Source organism: Tympanuchus pallidicinctus, unplaced genomic scaffold (genome assembly GCF_026119805.1).
Source record: "Tympanuchus pallidicinctus isolate F22 unplaced genomic scaffold, pur_lepc_1.0 scaffold48, whole genome shotgun sequence".
NCBI lineage: Eukaryota > Metazoa > Chordata > Aves > Galliformes > Phasianidae > Tympanuchus > Tympanuchus pallidicinctus.
Window position 1 is genome coordinate 163299 of NW_026294767.1, and position 24406 is coordinate 187704.

Genomic DNA, 24406 nt, shown 5'->3' on the forward strand with positions numbered 1-24406 from the left:
ACGGGGGGTTGGGGTGGAGGTGGGGGGGAGCGATGCTCGGGGCTTTCCACTGCCGTCCGCCGGTCCCATCTGCTTCCTGCACATCTCGTTGCGGCTTTGCCCTGCGGTGCCTGAGCCGGAGGCGTTTCTGGGGAAAAAAACGTCAAAGCAGAGGAATTCGCGAGGCGGTGGCGGTCTGACGGGGGACTCAGACCGGGATGTCTGTGGAGGGGGGTCTCGCGTATCTCTTTTCTCCCCATCCCAGTCTCTTGGTGCGCAGGGCTGAGCCCTGGGGGAGGAATTCAGACTGAGAATGTGCCAAACTCATCGCACGCATGAGCTCTAGTGCCATAACGCAGGGAGTGGGATGAGGACAAAAGGGGGCAGATGGGGATCCACCAGCCATGCTCTGATCTCTCCTCACAAGAGGGTCCCAAGCAGGTGAGACAGCTGGAGACGGGGCCACTGTGCCAGCAATGTTCCCAATTCTGCACCCCGATGTAACGGGGGACTCGAGGGAAGCTCAGCGCTGTGACATTTTGGGAGAGCGATGGGAGAGCTGGGGAAGGGGATGCTCCTGATGGCCCTGAGTGCCGGGGGGGAGCAGTGGGAGGTGTCCTCCGCCCCTTGCAAATGGGGGCACGGGAGCTGCTGGAGCAGGGCGCGGGCGGGGATGGTGCGGGGATGGTGCGGGGATGGTGCGGGCATTGCGGGCACAGCGCGAGCAGAGTGTGGGCACGGTGCAGAGTGCGAGCATCGCATCCAGGGCGCGGGCAGAGAGCGGGCAGGGTCCCACTTCTCTCACCCCACCTGCGCTCCGAGCTCCCATCCCGCACCCTCCCGGTGCCGCCGCGCGGTGCGGGGCTGCGGGCAGGGTCGGGGCGGGGGAGCCGCTGGCCCCTCCCCAGGAGGCCGGACCGGGCGCCGCTTTTAACCCGCCGGTCCCTCACGGTGCCACTTTCGTGGGCTCCGGTGCGGCGACGAAGTGCGAGGGCGGCGGTCCCGGAGCGGCCTCGGGTCGCGATGCTGCCCGCCTGGCTCCGGCTGTGCCTGGCTGCGCTGCTGCTGCCCCAGGGAGCCGCCGCTCCTCCCGCCTGCCCCGCGCAATGCCGCTGCCCCGAGCCCCACATCCTGCGCTGCCGGGAGCCCCGAACCGTGAGCAGCCTCAGCGCCCTGCTGCTGGGCACCCGCCGCCCCACCGACGTGTGAGTGGGGAAGGGCAGAGGGACAGCGATGAGATGGGGGTTTGGGGATGGGGTCGTATGATGAGGAGAGGGAGCGGGGATGGGGATGAGGAAGGGAACTAGTGATGGAGATGGGATCTGTCGATGAGGATGAGGAAGGGGATAAGGACGGGACAGAGTAGTGAGGCCAGGACGGGCTGATGAAGATGGAGATGAGGAAGCGGATGGCAGTGGGGTCAGGGCATTTGGACCAGGACACAGTGGTGGGGCTGAAGGACGTACATGGTGGTGTCACTGGGATAATGCTGGGGCACTGACGGGGACCAGGGCTGCCTGGAGGGGGGTTATTGGGGTGTAAAGGTGGGAAGAATCCCTGCTGTGGACTCACAGGGAGTGAGGGAGAGACTCAGGACAATTCTTTGCCCCCTCCCATGAAGCCCCAGTAGGGCTGGGGTGCAGCAGGGTCCGCAGACGGGGAGCGCCCATGCTGCAGTGGGCAGTGATGGGGAGCGGGAGGAGACCGGACCCTTTGTCCCCACCATGATGATGCTGTCCAGCTAACCTGAGACTTGTGGGTTGGGAAGCTGAGGGGGAATTGAGCCCCCATCCCCCTGGATCTGAGAGGGATGATTCTCCAGCGTGGGGAGAGCACAATCATGCTGATACTCAGCTGAGGTGCAAGAGGGGTTTGGGCATCCACACTGCCTAGGTTGGGGCACGTCTCTTCCATTCCCCCTCTGCTGTGTGCTGGGATGAGGAGGGAGCAGAGGTGTGTAGTGACAATTTGGGTGCCACCAGGGTGTTTGGGCTCCTGGGTCCTCACCCTGCTGCTCTGCTGCATTGCTGGAGCGGCTGCCGCACGCCTCCCTGCCTCAGTTTCTCCATGTGCTGGGAGACGCTGAGCTGCGGGCGCTGCCAGCTCTTTGTTCACTGCCTGACAGGGTGGAGTGGATGGTGATCCCCCAAGAGATCACCTGCCATTCCTCTGTTGTGTCTCCCTCATCCCCATAGTGGCCTGGGGGGTGGGGGTGGTTGGAAAGCCCTGCACTGGCTCCCAAAGGGGCTTTCCTTGGGAAGTGAAGGAGTGGGGAAGCAGCCTGCTTCTCAGTGCCACCGTCACACTACAGGGCACCGTCGGTGCAGGGAGAAGTGAGGGGACACAGAGAGGCTTTGGGGGAGGGGGGCTGAGGCCGGGCCAACTCGCCTTCTGGGTGGGACTGTAGGTTCTGAGTGGGAATTCAGCTCTGGCCCCAGTGTGCCAGCTCAGCCCAAGGGAAACTGAGGCCCAGAGGAGCAGCTTGGCTCTGTCCCTATCCCCATCCTAGGGCTGCTCCCCCTGCTCTGGCAGTGGTGATCCCAGAATTGGGGCTTGATCCCCACCTGTTGCCCTGTTGCCTTCCAGCATCATCGAGAACCAACCACTGCTGACATCTCTGACCCAGAAAGACACCAGAATGCTGTGGGACCTCAGGCACCTGTGAGCCCCCTGGGGTGGGGTGGGGAGGATGGGGACAGGGTTCCCACTGCACGTGCTTAGCCCTTGCCTCCCCCAGCACCATCTCCAACTCGGGGCTGCAGCACATATCTGACGATGCTTTCCAGGACACCCACAGGCTGAGCCATGTGTGAGTACCCCCCTTCTAGGGCTCGGATCCCCATCCCCATGCATGTCAACCCCCTCAGGGCACTCATCCCCACGCAGGGTGGCTTTGTCCCTGCACTCTGGGAGGATCGATGCTGTCCCACTGCCTAGAAGCAAAACTCAATCCAGAGGGACTGTGTGGGATTGTGCTGCTGAATGTGAAACCATTGATCGGGGCTGGAGCCCTCCGGGAACTCTGTGCAGTGCAGCCCCGTGCAGGAGGGGATGCTGGAAAGAGGGGAGAGGGAGAGGAAACTTACCCCAGGGATGATGGAGATCCCTAGAAGGGGCACCCAAAGGCTGGGCTGGCAGCCAGCCTGGTGCATGTGCTTCTGCTTGGTCATGGTGTGACAGCTCTGTTCCCAGCATATGAGAGATCGCTGTGTGTGAGGGTGATGCAGGATGAGGGGACTTGGGGAAGAGAGGCTGATGGGGTCTGTGCTTGCAGGAATCTCTCCTTCAATGCGTTGACCAGCCTCTCCTGGAAAACCTTCCAGCATCTGCCCCTGCAGGAGCTGTGAGTGCCGTGGCGAGGGGCAGGGCATGGGGTATGGCTGGGGATACAGCTCTGGGGGAGGATGTGGGAGCATTGACAGGGCTGGGGATGCACCCGTGGCTGTGGCAGCACTGGTACAGACCCAACTGCAGATATGCAGCTCTGACAGCCCCAGATGTGTGCGGCAGAGATGGGAACAGGCACAGGGATGGGGACAGCACAGCACACACAGCTCAGCGTTGCGCAGCAAACCGCTCCGGGTGCAGCCATCCATCCTGCGCACCCCGGGCTCGATGCAGCTGGGGATGCACTGCATGCAGCTCGTATCCTCTCCCCATCTCAGCATCCTGGAGGGAAACCCCTTCAATTGCTCCTGTGGGATCCGCTGGCTGCAGCTGTGGCAGAACGGGAGCCGTGCTGAGCTGGGCAACCAGTCGCTGGTCTGCTGGGAGGGCAGCGCGCTCGTGGCCCTGGGCAGCCACCTCCTGTACGGCTGTGGTAGGTGGTACAGGGGGACCCAAACCCAACCTTGAGCCCATTGTGGGTGAGGACAGCATGGGGACAGCTCATCTCTCCTCGGCAGAGCCCCCCACCGCCCGCATTGAGCACCCCGATGTGGTGCTGCGCCAAGGGGACAGCGTCAACCTCACCTGCCACATCTGGGGCGAGCCACCAGCCACCGGGGAGTGGGTGCTCCCTGACATGGGATCAGAACCATCTGTCACCAAGGCAAGGCTTGGGGCACGGCGGGGACCTTCCAGCCACACCATCCCCCTGCAGCATCCCCTCCGTGCAGGATGTGCTCACCCCATCCCGGTGCTCCCTGCAGCTCTCGGAGTGGGAGCTTGTCCTGGAGATCAACAACATCTCCTCCAGCCTCAATCACAAGGACCTCACATGCCGGGCAGAGAATGAGGCGGGGCTGGCGGAGGACAGCGTGATGCTGAATGTCACCTGTAAGCTACCCAGGGGACGTGTGACGGTGGTGAGGAGGTGGGGTGAAGGGCGGATTTGGGGTCGCGTGTTTGGGGATGCACGTTTGGGGACACAGGCAGCTCTGTCCCCACAGTCCCGCCGGTGATTCTGCTCCTGCATGAAGCCATTTCGCAGCACTTCTGGTGCATCCCCTTCTCAGTGGACAGCAACCCAGCGCCCAGCATCCTTTGGTTCTTCAACGGCTCGGCGCTGCCTGAAGGGCCCTACATCCACACGCGCATTGTGGAGTATGAGCCCAACTCCACCATACTGCACGGCTGCCTCCAGCTCAATCGCCCCACACATGTCAACAACGGCAACTACACCCTCGTAGTGCAGAACCCCCTGGGCAGCGCCACCCGCAGCATCCAGGGCCGCTTCATGGACAACCCCTTCAGCTTCAGCCCCGAGGATCCCATCCCCGGTGCGTCGCAGTGGGGCTGAAGGAGATGTGCTGCCCCAGTCCTGACACTGGGGCATCAAACCCCTCTGTTCCCACCCTGCCCAGGGGTTCTGTGCCCCTGCATGCCTTGGTTTCCCCAAGGAGTGGGAAGGAAACACGGGACTTCTCTCATGGGGGTGGAGATGGTTAATGTGTGCTCTTTCCTTTTTCCATGCTGCACAGTGTCCATATCTCCGCTGGGTGAGTGCTGGAGTGTGCTGCTCCCCCTGCTCCAACCCCCCGAGCTATGGCGACTGGAGCTAGCCCCCTGATGAGGATGCAGTGATTGTGCAGGAGTGAGGATGTTCCCCCCTCCCCACACTCATCCTGTGCCCTCTCCCCACGCAGGCACCAGGAACAGCTCTCTGGAGGGCCCTGTGGAGACAGCGGATGAGCACACATTTGGGGTGAGGGCTCGGCTGGAATGGGGTGCTCTGTGATTTGGGGCAGGGGGCACAAGGATACCTGTGGGAAAGCAAAGCAGTCCTTAAAGTGAAGGCAAACTGCAGGCAAGGGGAGGTGGAACGGGATAGGATGAAGGCAGACACCTGCCCGCCCTTATGCCTCAGTTTCCCCAGTAGATTTGCAACCACCTCTGCTGCCGGAGCTGGGAGAAGGGTGCTGTCCTTGGCTTTGCAGCAGGACCCTGACCCCATCCCCACCATTCCTTCTATCCCCAGGTCTCCGTGGCCGTGGCTTTGGCTGTCTTCGCCTCCCTCTTCCTCTCCGTCATGCTCATCGTGCTCAACAAGTGCGGGCGCCGCTCCAAGTTCGGCATTAACCGTGAGTCCCCTCTTCCTGCACCGGGTGGGGGCACAGCCATGGGGCAATGGTCCCCAAGGGTCCCAATTGCCTGGCACCCCCTGGGGCACTGGGTGGCGGTGGGGCCCCGCCGGGGCCAGGCAGGGCGGGCAGCAGCTGCTAATTCACTCCTGGAATGGATTCAGCCTGCAAATGGGTTTGATTGCACTGGCTTCCCCCGGGGCTGGGGGGGGGGGGGGATGCTCGGCAGCACCTGGCACTGCTGCACAAAGCACCCCTCACCCCTCTGTTGATGACCCTGTTCATGTGCCCCTGTCCCTTTAGGCTCAGCCGTGCTGGCCCAAGAGGATGACCTGGCCATGTCATTGCACTTCATGAACCTGGGCAGCAGCCCCATGTCCTCCACAGAGAGCAAGCTGGATGGGCTGAAGAGCAACTTCATTGAAAACCCACAGTATTTCTGCAACGCCTGTAAGGCTGGGGGGCTCCAGCATCCCCCACTGCTCCCCAGTGTCCTCCTGGGGCAGAGGCTCGGGGCTGACGGGTGCGGGTCCCCCAGGTGTGCACCACGTGCAGCGCCGTGACATCGTGCTCAAGTGGGAGCTGGGTGAGGGCGCTTTTGGGAAAGTCTTCCTGGCTGAGTGTTCCCACCTCCTCCCGGAGCAGGAGAAGACGTTGGTGGCTGTGAAGGTGAGGGGTTGGGGATGGGGGTCCCGGGCCGGTCGGTGCCAGGTTAACACCATATGTTTGCAGGCACTGAAGGAGGTGACGGAGAGCGCGCGGCTGGATTTCCAGCGGGAAGCGGAGCTGCTGACGGTGCTGCAGCACGAGCACATCGTCAAGTTCTACGGTGTGTGCACCGAGGGTGAGCCCCTCATCATGGTCTTCGAGTACATGAAGCACGGAGACCTCAACCGCTTCCTCAGGTGGGCCCGGCCCCGCGCCCCCTCCCCGCTCCATCAGCGTGGCTCAGACAGCCGCTCTGCTCTCGCTGCTAATGCAGCCCTCCTTGCAATATTGATTAGATTAGCTGTCTGAGAGGCTTAAATAGAGAGAGATTGGCCATCAGCTGGAATAAGCAGAGACTTTTCGATTGGCCCCCCAGGTATTGCTGATAGACGGGGGGGCTGCCAGAGGCATCGCTTTAGTGGCCAACGCGATGAGCTCTGAGACGTGGCTTTTATGATTATTGTTATGGGACTTGGCATTAATGGTTCTGCCGAGCAGAGCCCCCCGCTCCTGGCCCAGCCTCCCCGGCCCAGCTGTCAGCAGCACTGGGCATCAAAGCAGTGTGCAGCCCCCGACCCGCTCACACCCCGGCTCTGTGCATGCCTGCTGCTTTCACACCTCCTGGCGCCCAGCGATGCACAACCCTCGCAGCTCAGCGCCGCCGATGTGTGCACAGCACTCCTGGCATGTGCATGCATGGGATTCCTTGCTGTGGATGCTCTCATGTGTGCACTAGCCCCGTTTGCATGCATGTGTGTGTGTGCGTGTGTGTGTGCATGCTTCTTCTGCATGCGTGCACTCTTATGCCTGGTTTCCCCTGCATGCATGCGTGCACACGCAAGTTGATGTGCTCTTCTGCATGCATGCACACAGGTGCATGGCTTTCCTTGGCATGGCTGCTTTCCCAGCATGCACACAGCCTTCTCTATCCTGGACACATGTGCACACACGTGTATGCCTTCCTGTGGCTGTGCACACACACATGCACTCCCTTCCCCACCATGCGTGCACACACATGTACTGCACCTTGCGTGGCTGCACACATGCACGTACTTTCCCTGCACGCACACACAGCATCTCCCAAACACATTTCCAGGCACAAATATGCACTGAGCACCTTCTGCCCTGCCAGGTCCCACGGGCCGGATGCTAAGATCCTGGACCAAGGGCAGGGGCAGCCCTGCGGGCAGCTGACGTTGAGCCACATGCTGCAAATCGCCACGCAGATCGCCTCAGGTATGGTCTACCTGGCATCCCTGCACTTTGTGCACCGTGACCTGGCCACCCGCAACTGCCTGGTGGGCCATGACCTGGTGGTGAAGATCGGGGACTTTGGCATGTCCCGTGATATCTACAGCACCGACTACTACAGGGTGAGCTCTTCGCCTTCCCTGCCTCAGATTTCCATTTCATCCGCTGCCCCTTCCACAGCCCCATCCATATTTAATGGTGCTGCTGAGCGCTCAGTGGGGGTTTGGGAATGGGAGGGCTGGGGGAGGAGGGGGGGGGTCCACGCTAATCGTTCTGCTCTGTGCAGGTGGGTGGTCGGACCATGCTGCCCATCCGCTGGATGCCCCCTGAGAGCATCCTGTACCGCAAGTTCACCACTGAGAGTGACATCTGGAGCTTCGGCGTGGTGCTGTGGGAGATCTTTACCTACGGGAAGCAGCCCTGGTACCAGCTCTCCAATACCGAGGTGGGCTCAAAGCGGGGTCTGTGCATGGGGCTGAGCACGGAGCTGGGCTTGGCACCGCATCCACATGTGGGATGGGGGAAAGCGAGGGACCCTCTCACTCTATGGGGTCCGGATGGGGGCTGCGAGCTCTACATCCCCCTGCTCCCACAGGCCATCGAGTGCATCACGCAGGGCCGGGAGCTGGAGCGGCCCCGCACGTGTCCCTCCGAGGTGTATGACATCATGCAGAGCTGCTGGCAGCGAGAGCCACAGCAACGCCAGCGCATCCAGGACATCCACAGCCGCCTGCAGGCCCTGGTCAAGACTCCTCCCATCTACCTGGACATCCTGGGCTGAGAGGGAACCCCATCACCCCCAGGCTGGCCGGAGTGCTCCGGCACTGCTCCCACTGTCCCCACACCTTGGACAGATGCCCTGATACTGGAAAGAGGGTTTAAACTCTGTTTGTCACAGCGAGCCCCCCTGGGGGGCTGTAGGGTTGGAGCTGTGCCCGTGGGGGGGGGGGGGGCTGTGGCTGTGGCATTTCCCTACTGTGGGTTTGCCCTTAGAGTGACACAACCAGGACCCCCAGCCCCACGGGGGGGCACTTGGCTGCTCGGTGTCATGGCTGTTCCATCCCTCCCCATCCCAGTGCCTGGCCAGGTGGATGCCCTGCGTGCTCTCCCAGTCTGCGGTGATCCTGGTCGGTAATAAAAGTGTCTACTTCTCTGCTGAGCTGCCAGCTGGCTGCCCATGGAGTGTCTGCTGAGTGCCAGGGAGGGGGAGGTGCTCTGGGGAGAAAGTCTGCTTTTTGGGGCAGGGGAAGGGGAGCAGAGGGGACGTGGTGGCATAGGGATGGTTTGTCCTCATTCCATGGCACTGAGTGACGCGTGGGTTGGTGGTGCTGACGGGTGGGTTTGGGTTAGGAGAGGGGTGAGGATCTGTAAAGCCAAGGTGCAGGTGAGGGGGATGTTGTCCCCAGCCCAGAGAGGGACGTGGGGGCACTTCAGGGACTCTCTAGCTGACCCAGGGCTGTGCACAGCAGGTGAATCCCTGTGCTAGAGGTGTGGGGTGGCGACCCTTTGAGCACAAAGGGATGAAGAAGCCAAACCCCCAAACAAAGGGCAAAGCCCTCCCTTCCCCACGCACTGTCACCGGAGCCATGGGGTTATCAAATGCCCTGTAGCGTCCACTTAATCATCCTTCCCAGGGCTCTCCGGCCGCCTTGGTAATGTTTGAGACCTGGATCTGACTGTAATGGAGCAGAATTGATTTCATCTGGCTAATTAGGCAGTGCAGGCTGGGCCCTGGCAGCTCCTTTGTTACCCACTGTGACCTGAGATAAGGAGAGGGAAGAGGAGACCTGGGGAAACTGAGGCACAGTGCATTGCCGTGCCATGGAGCAGCACTGTGCCACGGTGCGTTGCTGTGGTGCTGTACTGTGCAGGATGGCTGGGGCTGCATGCAGCACAGCGGGAACAGTAGGAAACCAGAGCCATCCTCAGTGTCCCTGGCACGTAACTCAGCCCCTGCCATCCCCTCCCTGCAGAGGGCACAACACCAGCTGCCAGCCCCAGGGTAGGATGTGGCGGCCAGCAAAATGGGTGACACCCAATGCCAGACCTGAGCCAATGGGGAAACTGAGGCAGCGAGCCTTGGGGCTGCCATGCAGGTGTGCAAACAGCTGCTTTGCAGTGGGGCTGTGGTTCCTGTCCCCTTTTTAAACCCCAGAGCTCTGCTGGGACCCTGGGGGGGGCCAAGCGGTGCCCCACATGCAGCCCTTATTCATGAGCTGGTGGCAGTGCCCCCACTTATGCATGACCAGAGGAGAGTGCCCTCCTTCCTTGGGGTTCTCTAATCTCTGCCTGCGCTGATTTATGGGCTTTTCCCTCTTATCTAATTTGAGGAAGGAACAAGATTACAACTGTGAGCTTTTCCAGCGCTGCACTGCAAATTGCCTCTTCGGTCAATACTGTTCCCGCAGAGGGGAAGCAGCGGCCACGCGCTGTCCAAGCACAGCAAAAAGACCAAACTGCCCCCAAAAAGGACCTGAGCGTGGCGATATGGAAGGGGGGGGGGGGGGGGAACTAGTGTGGGTTTCCCTGCAGTTGTGCCTCGGTTTCCCCGTGGGGCAGAGAGGGAAGGGTTAAGCCCCGCTCCCAGAAATGTGCAGCTCTGATTGATTTATCCCCACCCCACAGTTTCTCCATTTCAGCTGCTCCAGGGGGAGCGGTAATGGACTCTGGCAATGAGGTAATTAACGGCTCTGCTCCTTGGGAAAGTTCCTTTCTTAGCAGCACAGCAGCCGAGCTGGGGACAGGGCCCTGCCAGGGTCCCAGACCTCATCCTGCATCCAATGGGGCTGCAAAGGGATTTTTCATGGTGCAGCCTCATCCTGCCTGGATCCGGGCTACCGCTAGTGCTGCTCGTGTTGCTGGCTCTGCTCCCACCTCAGATGGAGCTGTGGTACCAGGGATGCCCTTGTGGGACACCCCACGGGGATGGGGCAGGAGGAGGCCCCGGGGGCTGCTTCGTTACAGGGACAGTGTATGGGATTGCCCAGTTTGGGGTTTCCCACTTTAGGGGGGGGATCATATGGTGGTGGTGACAGATGTGGGGTTGCAGCTGCATCCCGGCGCCGTGGGTCCTGGGGCGGATGAGCACTGACCGGACCCTGTGTGTCTCCTAAGTGCACTTGTGGGCCTGGTTCCCCCCGGCCTGGAGATCTCAGGAGGGCTGCAGAGGCATCTCAGCACTAATGAGGCACAGCTAAAGTGCTGCTGAAGTGTCCCAGAGCAGCATTTCCCGGTGACCACAGGGATGCCTTATTTAAAAGCAGCAGAGGGGGGTCAGTTCTGCCCAGTTCCCAGCTCCTGTGTCCTCATCCTGGTCCCATTGTCTCCAACTTGTAACCCTTGTTGTTCTCGTCCTCAATGGCTCCAGGCAGAGCCATTTGGGGCAGCCCCTATGGCTGCGGGTGGGCTGCATCCTAATGGAGCACAAATGGGCGGGGGGAAGGGGGGGGGGGGGGGAGGCAAAGCCACGCAGGGATGTGAAAATCGTTATGAGTGATTAGAGCTATTACTGTAACGAGGAGAGGCAATTAATGGCGCCTTGACATCAGTTGAGGCCAGCTAATGTACGTGGGATTTGCTGGGAGAGGGGAGAGGCTGGGTATGGGGAGGGGGCAAAGCATGGGACTGAGTGTGGGGACCCCGGCACAGAGCTGCTGTGTGGGGATGAAACAATGCATGGGGAGGCCAGGATACGGGGTAATACATGGGCAAAGAGCATGGGATGTTGGAGTCGGGGGGAAGGGGGGTTGTGTGATGGGGCATCCTGTGATGTAGGGATGACGTGTGGCTGGGATGCAGATGTGTGTGGCTGGAGTGCAGGGATGCAGCGTGGCTAAGAGAGCCAAAATTTAGGGTGGTATGTACCCAAGAAATGGGAAAATGCATGCCTGGGGTACAGGGGTAGCAAGCAGCTTGGGAACCCATAGTGTGAGGGTGATGCACAGCCCGGATCCCAAGGTGATGCAAACTGAGCATTGCCAGCACAACGTGTGCTTGCTCTGCAGGGCTGAGGCACTGCCGGGAATACCAGGGCGTGTGGGGATGATGTTTGGCAAGGATCCTGAGCTGCAAAGATGCTGCAACACGGGGATGCTGCGTGGCCGAGGTGCAGGGATGGGAGCACAACGTACGGCCGGAACCGCAACAAACGCGTGCTCCGCTCTCAGCCCGGCTCTGCTCGCAGCCGCCACCAGATGCTGCTGTTCGGCCGGGGGACGCCCGCTACCCGCAGCCCCCGGAGCTCGACCCGACCCGACCGCACCGCGAGCATCGTCCGGGGCCGTCCGGGATGCGGAGCCGCTCCCGCATCGCTCCGCAAAACAGCCGGGACCGGACCAACACGGAGTGTCCCGACGGGGCCGCTCAGCCCCGCTTCGGGCCCCGGTGATGTTTTTGTTCCAAACCTGTTGGTTTCTGGCCAGTAAAGTTTTAAAAAAAAAAAAAAAAAAAAAATTAAAAAAAAAAACAAGTTTTTTTTTCTTTTTTTTTTTTTCTTTCTTTTTTTTTTTTTTCCTCTTTTCCGTAGTTGTCTCTGAGTCCAAACTTCCTGAGAGCAGCTCCAGGCCCTCCCTCTGCTTCCGACGGCCGCGCTGAGCTTCCAGCACGCACAGCTCTGGCAGCCACGGCCCCGTCCCGTCCTATTCGGTCCTGTCCCGGCCCGGCCCGGCCAGGTGAGAGTCCTGGTGAGCGCGGTCCCGGGGTTGGAGACCCACTGGGGTGGCCAAGGGGGGTCCTGGTCCTCTGTTGGGGGGCTCTGGGGTGCCCTAGGGATGCTGGCATGGGAATGGTAGGGGGAGCGTGGGATGGAGTGGTGACACTGCAGACCCTAGAGCTGACACTAAGTGGATCCTGTCCCCATCCTTGTCCCCATCCTTGTCCCCATCCCTGTCCCTATCCCCACAGTGTCCCCACGATGCTCACAACCCCGAAGGAAACAAGTCAGCCCGCGGTGTAGGAAGCACCAGGGCAGAGATAGCAGCTGTGAGGCCCGGGCTCTGTGTCCCTGGTGGGGACACTGCAGGAGCCACATCTCTACCCTCAGCCCCATCTTCCCACGCTGCACAATGTGGGGCTGCAGATCCCAGTGCCTGCGGGCGATGCTCTCTGACCTGTGTCACACTGGGAGGAAAAAGATAAGGAGCTGGACTGGGGGTGGGGGGGGGGTTAGGAGGGTGAGGGGTGAGGATAATCATCCCCAACCCTTGGGGGTTTTCCCCTCCCTTCCTCCTGCTTGGTTCAAAGCAGAAGGATTTGGTCATTGGGATGCAACCACCCCAGGGTGAGGGCGATGCCAGGCTGCAGCACGTCGGGTGCCACCCTGTTCCTGTCCTCCAATTGGAGCTCCCAAGGATGGGGACACAACATTCCCTGCTCTGGAGAGGTTCTGGGGGGAGTCCGTGGGGCAGCATAGGAGCATCTCCTGGAGGTCTCTGTGGTGCCCACGGGACAATGCTGGGTATCCCGGCCCCCACATCCCAATTAGCACCAGATGAGGCCGTGTTTTGATGACTCCTCGCTTTTCCTGCCAGCATCTCTGAGCGGTTCCTGTTGTTCTCAGCAGCTCTGGGGCCCTGCCTCTCCCCCCTCACCCCCCCCCCCAGAGCGTGGGTTTGCTGGAGTGGGGATGGGGCCGTGGGGAGGGCTCAGGGGTCCCGAACTGGGGAGGAGAGTTGCAGGGCGGGAGGCTCGGAAGCGGGTGAGCAATTACTCACCCTGGAAACGGCCGCTGGGACCTGAAGGGAAATGGGGGAAATTCTCTGACTAAACGCTTTTTCCAGCAGAAAAATGGCGCTGCTCTGGGACAAGGAAGGGCTGCTTCGGTGGGGTCACCCCTCACCTCTCACTGTGCTGTTGTACGGAGGCAGGGCAGCCCCATGGGGAGGAGGAGGAGGAGGAGGAGGAGGGTGGCATCAGGGGTGGCACCTCGAGGTGTCCCCAGTCATTGAGGAAATGGCCGTGAATCCATGAATCCAGCTGCGAGGGGCAGGAAACCTCTGCTTCCTCCTGCAGCACACGTGTGCATACCGGAGAGCTGCAGCCATCCCCCCAAAAACACCGTGCTGTGCACTCAGGGAGCACTGTGCTGCTCAGGGATGCTGGGATGGGGTCCTAGAGCCAAATGGGCACAGCTCACGGGTCCCCCACCATTCTCTCCTGCTGGGTCTTGCAGAAGCCCCAGTGCACCCCGAAATGCTGCAGTGCGTGGCCCCGTTTGGAGCTGGCTGTGCTCCCAGCGCCCGTCCTGCGCTCGGTTGAGCAAGAGCCCGGCGGATCCAGGAAACGCAGCGGCAAATAAATACTAAAAGCGTTGAAACGGGGCCATGCAGGGAGGCTGCCAGGGCTTGGGGGTTAACTCCTTCCCATCCCCACCTCCCTGAGATGGGACTGAGGATCCGAGGGCAGAGAGATGTCAGGATGCATCCCTGCTGTCCTCCAGTGCCCCGTGTTCAGCCCTGGGGACAGTTCAGCCTGATGGCACTGAGTGCAAACTGGTGTCAACAAATACCCTGCATCCAGCCTTGGGGGTGGGTCAGCCTGATGTCCCCAGCTTTCCCAGTGCCCTCAATGCCCCATATCCATCCCCAGGGACAGGTCACCCCGGTGCCACGCAGTGCCCCAATCTGTGGGCTGCCCCCAGCGCTGTGGGAGAGGAGCAAACCCCAGGATGGGGTCCTTGGATCCTGCCTCAGGAGCAGCTGTACGGTAGGACAGTGATACCCAGGCAGGGGGGATGTGCAGTGCTGTGGGGCAGGATGGGCACAGCTTTATGGCAGCACTTCTGTCTCTCTGGGGGGCCCGCACAGCACTGGGGCCACCCGTGTGGCTGTGCCTCAGTTTCCCTTTGGCAGCCAGGCAGGGTTGGAGCCGTTCCCCCGCATGCAGGAATGCAGACCCAGCCCCACGGGGAGGCCGGGGCCGGGGGCGGTGGGTGGGGAGCAGGAGAGCAGTGTGTGTGAGTCCAGCTCGGTGCTTCCATGCAGGATGGTGCTGAGAACTGTGGCACTGGCACTGCATGCCTGCCTCCTGGCCGCCCTCCACCCCAGCGACCCCAACGTCTGCAGCTACTGGGAGAGGTAGGAGCTGTGCTGGGGGCACCGGGTTGGGGGCACCCGTGGGACCACCCACCACCCCGCACCCTCTTCCCCAACAGCTTTACAGCAGCGGTGAAGGAATCGTACGTCAAACCCCACATTTTGACCTCCACTGAGCCCTGCACTGGGACACCAGGACTGCCACAGCGCTGCCCGCAGCAAAGGTGAGGGCTGAGCCAAAACCCCAGCAAAGCCCGTCCCCCCCCCCTCCACCCCACTGCATGGATCATCCTGGTGCCCAGCGCAATGCCCTCCTGCCCTGCTGCAGGGCTGTCCCGTGCCCAATGCGATGCTGTCCCATACATACGTCTAATAGGGGTTGTCCCACTGGCTGATGCCCTATGGCTGAGGGGGGAGGGTTCACATAGGGCCGTCCCCCCTCACCTCATCCTCATGGCTCTGCTTTTGGCACAGGGTCGTGTACCGCACGGAGTACCGACAGGCGGTGCGCACCGACTACCGCCGGCGCTACCAGTGCTGCCTGGGCTACTATGAGAACAGGGACGCCTGCGTCCGTGAGTGGGATGGGTGGGGGGCGAGGTGAGGGGGGGGGGTCTTGGGCTGTCCTCTGCTCACCTCCCAGCTGTGTGCCTGCAGCGCGCTGCACCCAGGAGTGCGTCCATGGGCGGTGTGTGGCCCCTGAGCGTTGCCAGTGTGAGCCAGGCTGGAGGGGACATGACTGCTCCAGCAGTGAGTGGGGAGGGGGCACAGGGACCCCTGGGTCGGGGGATGGAGTGGGGTTTTGTGGGGGTCTGCGGCGAGAGATGTTCTGGGGGTGAACAGGGAAAGGGAAAAGAATGAGATGAGATGGGGATGGGGATGGAGTTGGAGTTAGGGATGGGGACAGTGATAGGGATGCTGCAGTGAGGTGTCCTGGGGGTGAATAGGGAAAGGTAAAGGAAAGAGATGAGATGGGGATGGGGTTGGAGTTGGGGATGGGATGGGGGCAGCGATGGGGATAGGGATGGATGGAGTTGGGGATGGAGATGGGCTGGGGCTGGGCAGGAGGGGAGCTTGGGACGGAGGTGGTGATGGAGATGATGTGACTAGGGCTGGACCCTGGGACACAGCAGTGTTCTCACCCATGCAGAGTGTGATGAGCACTCGTGGGGCCAGGACTGCGAGCACCGCTGTGACTGCCACCATGGGGCCCCCTGCGATCCCCTGAGCGGGGTCTGTGCCTGCCCCCCTGGTTTCACCCCCCCGCTGTGCCACCAGCCCTGCCCATCCGGCTCCTACGGCCCTGACTGTCGCCTGCACTGCCCATGCCACCATGAGGCCCTCTGCAACACCTCCACTGGTGCCTGCCTCTGCCCCCCAGGGTTTGCTGGCCCACTGTGAGTGAGGGTCCCCGCAGTGCCCGGAGGGGAGGGGGTCCTGTCTGCTCACTGCTTGCTTTCCCCGCAGCTGTGAGGTGCTGTGCCCTGAGGGGACACCGTGCGTCACCCACTGCCCCTGCCAAAATGGGGGTATCTGCCACCCCCCCGGCTCCAGCACCTGCGTCTGCCCCCATGGATGGATGGTAGGTGGGATGTACCCCCTCTTCCCCACGCTGTGGGGTCCCCCCTGGCCCCGTTGACCGCAGCACTCTGTGGCAGGGGGACATCTGCTCCATACCGTGCCCCCCCGGACGCTTCGGCCCCGGCTGCCAGGGGGAGTGCAGCTGCCACAACGGGGGCCGCTGTGACCCCCTGGGGGGGCAGTGCCGGTGTGCGCCCGGCTTCACCGGAGAGCAGTGAGTGGGGATGGGGCACGGGGGGACTGGGGGAGATGTGGAGTGAGGCACAGGGAGGCACGGGAATGAGGAAGAGGGGACACTGGGTGGAGGCACACAGGAATGGGGATGTGGGTGAGGTGGGCATGGGGCGCACAGGGGGGAAGGGGTGTCAGCAGCAGATGCAGGTAGGTACACAGGGCTGGGACACACAGGGCAACTAAGCCCTGATGCTGCCAGATCGGGACCTGGATGCAGCCTGGCATGCAATGAGCTGCATGGTCTCAGCTTGGAACAGAAAGCGAGGATCTGGGTGCTACCTTGAGGTCGTGTCACCTTCTGTGTCTCCATACAGGTGCCGGGAGAGGTGCCCGGTGGGGAGGTATGGGCAGGACTGCCAGGAGAGCTGTGACTGTGCCAACGGAGGACAGTGCTTCCATGTGGACGGCGCATGCCTGTGCGAGGCCGGCTTTCAGGGCAGCCGCTGCGAGGAGCCCCGCTGCCTTCCTGGTCTCTATGGCATCCACTGCCAAAGCCACTGCCTCTGTCACCCCCAGCACAGCCAGAGGTAGGCGATGTACCTTCCCTTTGTCCCCTGCATCATTCACAGAGCCATCTCCCAGTGCACCCAGCGCCTGGACTGGGAGCTCTGGGCACTGAGTGGGTGCCCCCAGCTGCCACCCGCTGCTCGGTGAATGCTCGTGTCGCCCTGGCTGGGCTGGGCTCTTCTGCAATGAGAGCTGCCCCCCCGGCTCCTTTGGGGCTGGATGCCTGCAGCTCTGCCTCTGCCTCAACGGGGGAACCTGCGATGGGACCACCGGGCGCTGCCACTGCCCTCCTGGTTACACGGTGAGTCCCCGAGCTGCCCCCGCTGCAGGGATATGGGGAGCAGTAGTGTGGGACACAAGGGTCAGAGAATCCTTGGGAGGACACCTTCTGGATGGGTTTGGGTTCTGGTTATCCCTGGGGGCAGTTTGGGGTCCAGGTGTCCTTGGGGCTTAGTATGGAAGGCCCATGTAGCATCAGGGTGGGTCCCCTGGGAGGTCAAGATTTTGGGGCGACTCCTCTGCCTCCAGCATCACTGCGCCAAGGGGAGGGAGGGGGCTGGTTTGTGGCCTCTCAGCCCTGCGTGTAGGGAGATGCTGCCATCTCACAGTCCCCCCACATTCTTCCCCTCCCCCCAGGATGAGCACTGCTCCTCCCTGTGCCCCTTGGACACCTTTGGGCTGAACTGCTCGGAACGCTGCTCCTGCCAGCACGGCATTGCGTGCTCCCCCATCGACGGCTCCTGCATCTGCAAGGAAGGTGGGCACACAGCTGGGGGGGGGGGGAGGTCGGGGGCAGCTGGAGTGATGTGTGTCCATCCCCATGCCCACCCCAACACCCTCTCGCTCTGCAGGCTGGCACGGACCTGACTGCTCCACACCGTGTCCTGATGGCACCTGGGGTCCTGGCTGCAATGGGAGCTGCGACTGTGCCCACGGGGCCACCTGCAGTGCCCAGAGTGGGGTCTGCAGTTGCACCCCAGGATGGCACGGCCCCCGCTGCCACCAGCCCTGCCCGGTGAGTGTCCCCCTACAGCACCAGAACGCGGTGCCACCGCCTCCAGCACCACCATCCCCAGTGCCACCATCCTCAGCGCCACCATTCCTGGCACCACCTTCCCCAGTGCCACCCTTCCCAATGTTGACCTCATCCCTGAACCCCAGAATGGGACATTCGGTGCCGGCTGCGGGCAGCGCTGCGAGTGCGCCAACGCGGATGGCTGTGACCCCATCACTGGAGAGTGCCACTGCCTGCCTGGGTGGACAGGTGAGGGAGCTGGGGTGGGGATACCCCAGTGTGCCCTGCCCCTGTCCCTCACTGCTCTTGCTGCCCATAGGGTTGCAGTGCAAGCAGAGCTGCCCACAGGGCTCCTGGGGCCGAGGCTGCCGCCAGCCCTGCATGTGCCGCAACGGAGCGTCATGCTCTCCTGAGGACGGATCCTGCACCTGCACCCCAGGCTTCCGTGGCCCCACGTGCCAGCGCCGTGAGTGCCCCAAGGGGGGGGTTCTCCTCATCCCTCCAACCCCATGGGGCTGAGGCCGGGTGCGCTCGTCTCACAGCAGCCCCGTGCCCGCAGAGTGCCCTCCTGGCCGCTATGGAAAGAGGTGTGCACTGAGCTGCTCCTGTGCCAACGGCTCCTCCTGCCACCATGCCACCGGTGCCTGCCTCTGTGCTGCGGGCTGGAGCGGCCCCCATTGCTCCCAGCGTGGGTATGGGGACACGGGGACAAGGGTGAGGGCTGGTGCCAGGGGGCTGATCATCTCCTCGCCCCACCACCAGCCTGCACACCCGGCTCCTGGGGGGACGCCTGCTCCCAGCGTTGCCAGTGCCACAACAGGGGGACGTGTGACCCAGTTGAGGGGACGTGCCACTGCCCCGCGGGATGGACAGGAACCAGCTGTGAAGAAGGTAGAGGACTCCCATCCCCAGCTGAGGCTCTGTGCACCCCCAGGGTGCAGCCCTGGGGGAGTGATTTGGGGCTGCTGTCTGAGCAGTATGGAGCTATACAGAGCCACCCACCCTCTGTACCCCTGCAGAGTGCCCCCCTGGGACCTTCGGATTGCAGTGTGACCAGCTATGCCACTGTCCCCACAACGCCACCTGCCACCCCGTGAGCGGGACGTGCCCGTGTGCCCCAGGCAGGAGCGGACCCCACTGTGAGGCTGGTGAGCAGGCATGGAGAAGGTTGGGGACAAAATGGTGGGGACCAGCTCCACCACCTTTTCTAAGGTCTGTCCCTACATCCTCTACATCTACAGAGAACCCCGATCAGCCCTACACCATCGTGCCGGCCCCACCGTTGGCCTACAGCACGCTGGGGATGGTGGTCAGCCTGGTGGCCCTGGTGGCTCTGCTGGTGGCCGTGGTGGCTGTGGCACTGTGCTACCGCCACCGGCAGAAGGGAAAGGAGAACAGACACCTGGCCGTGGCCTACACAGCGGGACGGATGGACACCTCTGAGTACGTGGTGCCAGGTGAGCAGCACGCTGGGACGCAGCTCCAGGCCCCCCCGGCACCAGCACTGATGTCTGTCCCCCAGATGTGCCGCCGAACCACACGCACTACTACTCCAACCCCAGCTACCACACGCTGTCCCAGTGCACGCTGCCTGCCCCCGGCAGCCAGGACAGTGCCAGCTCCCTAAAGGTACGGCACAGCACGGTGACACGGTGCAGCGTGGCACGGCACGATGCCCTGGTGCGGTGTGGCACGTCGTGGTGCGTGATGATGCACGGTGGCACAGCTTTGCACAGTGCACCGAGGCACAGGGCAGCATGTTCCATCGTGCTGCATGACAGCAACAGCAGGCACGGCATGGGGAGCTCTGCAGCTATGCTGTCTCTTGTTTTGGCTGCAGGTCCCCAGCTCTCAGCCCTTCTCCGGTGCAGAGAGGCCCTATGGCCCTGATGGCAATGCTACCCTTCCCCCCGACTGGAAGCACCTAGGAGCACCACCACAGGGACCCAGGGGTAAGAGGGGGCAGCTCTTGGGAAGGTGGCAGCCCTGCATTTGAGGGAGTGCTTTAGGAGGTGGAGAAGACCAACAGGACCCCTTCCCCTGACTCTCATGATGCTTGGTTTCCAGGCGGGGGGCAGATGGAGCGGAGCTACAGCTACAGCTACACCTGCAGCCTGGGGAAGTACTACAGCACGGGTACCAATGGGACTGGGAATGGGGATGGGATGGAGCAGGGATGGAATGGAGCAGGGATGGGATCTGAATAGGACCCATGTGGGCACGGCCGCTCTCCGTATATTAATGATGGGGGCCCCTCTGCCTCCCCCACAGAGCACCCCCAGGAGGGGCTGAGGGCCAGCGGCAGCTCTCTAGCCAGTGAGAACCCCTATGCCACCATCAAGGACGTGCCATCACCTCTGGCCAAGGCCCCCGAGGGCAGCTACATGGAGATGAAGTCCCCGGTGCAGCGAGAGATGTCCTACGCAGAGATTGGGCTCCTGGAGGAGCCTGACAGCAACGAGGAAGGTACGCCCGGGGGATGGGGGGGGGAGGTTTGTCGGGGAGGGGGGGCATCCTGATGGACAGCCCTGTGGACAGGAGACTCTCATCTCCCATCGTTCTCCTCCCTACAGAGAGCAGCCCGGGGGGGGCAGAGTGCGCAGCTCCAGCCCGGGACATTCCCAGCCACTACGATTCGCCAAAGAACAGCCACATCCCCAGCCACTACGACGTGCCCCCCGTCCGTCACCCGCCGTCCCCTCCTCTCCGCAGGAAGGATCGCTGAAACCCCCCCCCCTTCACATCGCGACACGTGGACAGGAAACGCTGCCCTGCAGCGGGGACACCGAGAGACGGCAGCGAGCAGCCCGGGGTCCGCGCAGGATCGGATTCCCTCCCCCCCCTTATAAAGGGTCTGCCCTGTCGCCGCCGCTGTCCCGCAGCCCTCGGGGCATTGCTGTCAATAAAGCCGGGTTGGTTGTGGGAGCGGCGTCCTCAGGAGTCGTGTCCTTGGGAGGAGGGCGGTGAGGGGAAGCAGCAGCGCTGGCCCCGGGATGGCGGCGGCACGAAAGCCAGGAAGGAACCCGGAGGGAGCAAAGCGCGGCCATAGAAACCGCGTGGGGGGGGGAGGAGGAGGGAGGGAGCGACGCTTCCACGGCCCAAAGGCGGATTGAAAGCGCGCGCTCTGATTGGTCCGATGGCGGCGGTGGGCGGAGCCAAGAGGTGTTGCCACTGACTCGCCCAGCGATGGTACGAAAAACGGAGCCGAAAGACACGCGGTGATTGGCTGGAAGGGTGACAGATTGCGCCCATCGATTGGCTCAGAAATGGACCAATGGGGCTTCAGCAGCGGCGCACCGCCTGTAAAAGCGCGAAGACGGAGGCAGCCGCTCCCCGTTCGCTCCCGGCGTTCCGGGCTGCCTATGGTGCTTCGTCCTCCGCTTCTCGTCTACGTCGACCGCGGGGCCGCGTTCAGGTGGTGAGGTGGGTCCGGTCCGGGACCTTCAGCCCCTTATGGTGCCTCCGTAGGAGCCCGCACGGTTCCCCCCCTCTATGAAACCCCTCCACGTTGAGGATCTTTGTAGCATCCTCTGGTTCAGGGGGTAACTGTGACAACCGCCCACCCCCCTCCACCGTACAGTGGTGGAGGGAATGTATTGCCTGGTGTTACGCTCTCCCAGTGACTGCAGAGATGGAGAGTGAGCAGAGAGCTGAGCAAGGTGCTGGTAAGGCTGAGCCTGGTGAAATGGGGGGGTGGGGGCTGAAGGGATCCCCCCCCTCACACCCTGTGTTTCTTTTCAGAGCAGTACCAGTGCTGTGGGCTCCTGCAGCAAGACCTGACAGAGCTCTGTGCCTGGGCTGGCATCGCTTCCATCCCCAGGGTCACTGTGAGGCCTTCCTGTGCAGCAAGTGAGGGAATGGGGGTGGCTGAGGGGTAGGGAGGGAGAGATTTGGTTCTTCAAACGCTGCTTCATCCACAGCTGAGGGTGCAGAGCCTTGCAGACTGGGAGAGCGCTGCATCCAAGTAGAGCTGCAGAATGACAGTGACCCCCGGAGCGTCTGCGGGGTTTTCTTGCGAGGTGGGGAAACAGCACTGGAGAGGAGTGAGCCATGCCAGCCCTCCCCCTGCCACCCCCAGTCCCTTGGGTGGCTGAAGCCACAGTTAGAGACTTTTCCCTCATTCCATCTCGCATCCTGCAGGCTGGAAAGTGGACGAAGAGATGCTGGGTGTGCTCAGCAAGTGCCTGCCTGCCCTGGGCAGCCTGAAGACCCTAAAGTGAGCATGGGGGGAGGAGCTGTGGGTGGTCCACAGGCAGTGCTCAGTGATGGGGGACGGCAGAGTGATGCCATCTATCCCTGCAGCCTCTGGAGCACTGGGCTGACTGATCACGTACTGCCTGCTCTAGGCACGATGGTGGCAAGGTGCCCCCGGCTCTGGTAGGTGAGGTGGGGGAGGGAAGTTCTTGTTGTCATTAATTGAGATGGTCTTGGTGCTGTTTTACCCCACAGGTCGCTCACCCTGGAGGGGAACCCTTTGCCAGAGCACTCCTTCCACGTGCTGATGGGGGCCAGCAGCACGTGAGTGCCAGGCTCATCCCTTGGCACAGAGCTCAGATCCTCAGCTACGGAGTGACCCCCAATGCCTCCCAATTTCCTCAACCCCAGGCTGTCCCACCTGTCTCTGCGCAACAACTGCATTGATGACAGGGCTGCACAACTTCTGGGACAGGGCCTCTCCAGCATGAGCTCCTCCAACCGCAGCCTGGTGTCGCTGGTCCTCAGCTTCAACCGCATCTCTGATGTGGGCGCAGAGCACATTGCTGAGGTGGGGGCAAGAGGGCCATGGGGGAGCTGAATGCTGCCCGTGCCCCCTCCCATCACCTTTCTCATCCCCTCCCCTCCAGGGGCTGCGCTGGAACCGCTCACTGCTCTCCCTGTCCCTGGCCCACAACCGCATTGGGGATGCAGGGGCAGTGAAGCTGGCAGAGGTGCTGCAGCCCTTCAAGCTGAGGCACGAGGAGGTGGTGGAGCGGAGGAGGCTGCTGATGGAGGAGCAGGGACAGCCCCGTGCAGTGAGCTTTGGGTGTGGGGTGGGTGGGAGCTTTGCCTTTTGGGGGCCATATCTCTGAGCGTATTTCTTTTTATATCCCCAAGCAGGCCGAGTCCAGCAGTGGGCATGCCCTGAGCCTGCAGGTCAGTGCAGCAGCAGGCAAGCTGTCTGCAACCAAACAGCGCACGAGCACAACCAAAAAGAAGGTGAGGAGGCAGGCAGTTGACGTGGGGTCTTTGGGTGCTCCGCCTGGGGGTGTCTGGGGGTGGGTGGTGCTGTAGCTGTGCCTGAGTTTCCCCATTTCCCTGTACTGGGTGGAGGTCACAGAGGGTCCCAAAGTGCTGCCCAAGGAGTGCAGTGGGGCTGAGCTTGCTGGCCTTTGCAGGAGCTGCTGAGGAAGGACAAGAGCAAGCAGAGCAAGAAGTGTGAGTGAGGGTGCTGGGGGACATGCTGGGGGAGCTGCTCCTGACTCAGCTGCTCCCATTCTGCTCTTCCTGCAGCTACTGCCCCTTCAGACTCCCGACCCGGCCGCAGCCGTGGTGCAAAGGGTGCCATCGAGGAGCAGCAGGACACTGAAGTGAGCAGCACAGTGGGACTTGAGGGGGTTTGCACTCCCTGCTGTGGCCCCTGCATCCTCAGGACCTCTCCCAATGCCCCCAGGCAGGTGATCTAGCTGAGCCCAGCCACCCACTGCTGGAGCCAGGCTTGCACTGCGGTGGGAATGTCATCCTGCCTGGGAACCGGGTGCTGCTTAACCTCAACCTGTCCCGTGAGTGTGGGGCTGGGGGGGCCTGGTTGCAGCACGGCCCCTTCCCCATGCTCGTGTCCTCCCCCCCCACAGACAACCGCATCACAGAGCGAGGCCTGGGCGCATTGCTGGCTGCGGTGGAGGGGCAGGAGCAGCAGGAGGGAGCTGGGGGGAGACAGGGGCTGCGATGCCTCTCGCTGAATGTAAGCCAGGCTCGGTGGGGGGGCTGCTGGCAAGGCACGGCCTTATTCCCTGTGCCCCTCTCTTAGAGGAACAACTTCTCCAGTGCCTGTGCCGCCTTTACCCGGCTCCAGGAGCTGCTGCTGCAGCGGGACCCCCTCCCCAAGCTTGTGGAGGATGAGGAAGAGCGCAGCCAGGATCCCTGAGTGCCCTTAGAAGCAGCGCTTTTCTGGGCTTTTCTTAATAAATTTATTTTTTTAATTCTTGTTTTCTGGGGTTTTGGGGGAGCGGGGAGGGAAGGGAAACTGCTGACAGGAGCAGCGCGAATCCCAGGAAGGAACGCGGGGAGAACCCAGCGCGGCCTGAGGTTGGCATAGAAACCGCGTTGGGGGGGGGGGGGGAGGAGAGGGGGGACAAGGATCGGCTCTTCGGCGGTCCAGAGGCGGATCCAAAGCGCGCGAGGTGATTGGCTGGAAATGGGAAAAACTTGTGCCGGTGATTGGCCCAGAAATGGACCAATGGGGCTTCAGCAGCGGCGCAGCGATTGGTTCTGCCGTGAGCCCCCGGAGTCCTATAAAAAGGGCGCGGACGGAACCTGCAGCGACCCCTAACGGTTCGGAGTGAGCGCTGCCCTGACCGCGCCTTCCGAGTGACACCGCG

The 24406-nt window shown here is 62.3% G+C and overlaps 3 protein-coding genes across 5 annotated transcripts; all 3 read left to right on the top strand.

Annotated features, from left to right (window-relative positions):
- Nucleotides 1-1002: 1002 nt before the first annotated feature.
- Nucleotides 1003-8619, top strand: NTRK1 (neurotrophic receptor tyrosine kinase 1). Its single transcript, XM_052702978.1, has 17 exons — nucleotides 1003-1184; nucleotides 2566-2640; nucleotides 2717-2788; nucleotides 3254-3322; nucleotides 3645-3799; nucleotides 3885-4030; nucleotides 4131-4257; nucleotides 4371-4700; nucleotides 4902-4919; nucleotides 5067-5125; nucleotides 5399-5501; nucleotides 5805-5951; nucleotides 6040-6170; nucleotides 6234-6406; nucleotides 7342-7582; nucleotides 7747-7905; nucleotides 8056-8619. Exons 1-17 carry the CDS (start codon nucleotides 1003-1005, stop codon nucleotides 8239-8241), a joined length of 2373 nt encoding a protein of 790 aa, XP_052558938.1. The 3' UTR covers nucleotides 8242-8619.
- Nucleotides 8620-11997: 3378 nt separating this feature from the next.
- On the top strand, nucleotides 11998-20729 carry PEAR1 (platelet endothelial aggregation receptor 1). Of its 2 annotated transcripts, none has more exons than XM_052703086.1 (24): nucleotides 11998-12130; nucleotides 14046-14162; nucleotides 14441-14533; nucleotides 14611-14715; nucleotides 14966-15066; nucleotides 15149-15241; nucleotides 15642-15888; nucleotides 15959-16073; nucleotides 16150-16286; nucleotides 16621-16833; nucleotides 16940-17114; nucleotides 17450-17570; nucleotides 17665-17828; nucleotides 17975-18077; nucleotides 18148-18294; nucleotides 18388-18516; nucleotides 18591-18719; nucleotides 18848-18976; nucleotides 19070-19285; nucleotides 19351-19457; nucleotides 19669-19780; nucleotides 19896-19964; nucleotides 20100-20294; nucleotides 20402-20728. In XM_052703086.1, the coding sequence occupies exons 2-24, from the start codon at nucleotides 14125-14127 to the stop codon at nucleotides 20551-20553; spliced, it is 3090 nt and encodes a 1029-aa protein (XP_052559046.1). In that variant the 5' UTR covers nucleotides 11998-12130; nucleotides 14046-14124; the 3' UTR covers nucleotides 20554-20728. The 2 variants fall into 2 exon arrangements, with proteins under 2 accessions (XP_052559046.1, XP_052559047.1); XM_052703087.1 differs by having other exon boundaries at nucleotides 12002-12142; nucleotides 20402-20729.
- A 227-nt stretch (nucleotides 20730-20956) lies between these two features.
- LRRC71 (leucine rich repeat containing 71) lies at nucleotides 20957-24016 on the top strand. 2 transcript variants are annotated; one of them, XM_052703033.1, is made up of 13 exons: nucleotides 20957-21493; nucleotides 21570-21677; nucleotides 21749-21847; nucleotides 21969-22044; nucleotides 22131-22205; nucleotides 22278-22346; nucleotides 22434-22593; nucleotides 22673-22840; nucleotides 22926-23024; nucleotides 23204-23243; nucleotides 23319-23395; nucleotides 23479-23769; nucleotides 23836-24016. In XM_052703033.1, exons 1-13 carry the CDS (start codon nucleotides 21460-21462, stop codon nucleotides 23950-23952), a joined length of 1413 nt encoding a protein of 470 aa, XP_052558993.1. In that variant the 5' UTR covers nucleotides 20957-21459; the 3' UTR covers nucleotides 23953-24016. The 2 variants fall into 2 exon arrangements, with proteins under 2 accessions (XP_052558993.1, XP_052558994.1); XM_052703034.1 differs by lacking the exon at nucleotides 22131-22205.
- Nucleotides 24017-24406: the final 390 nt, after the last annotated feature.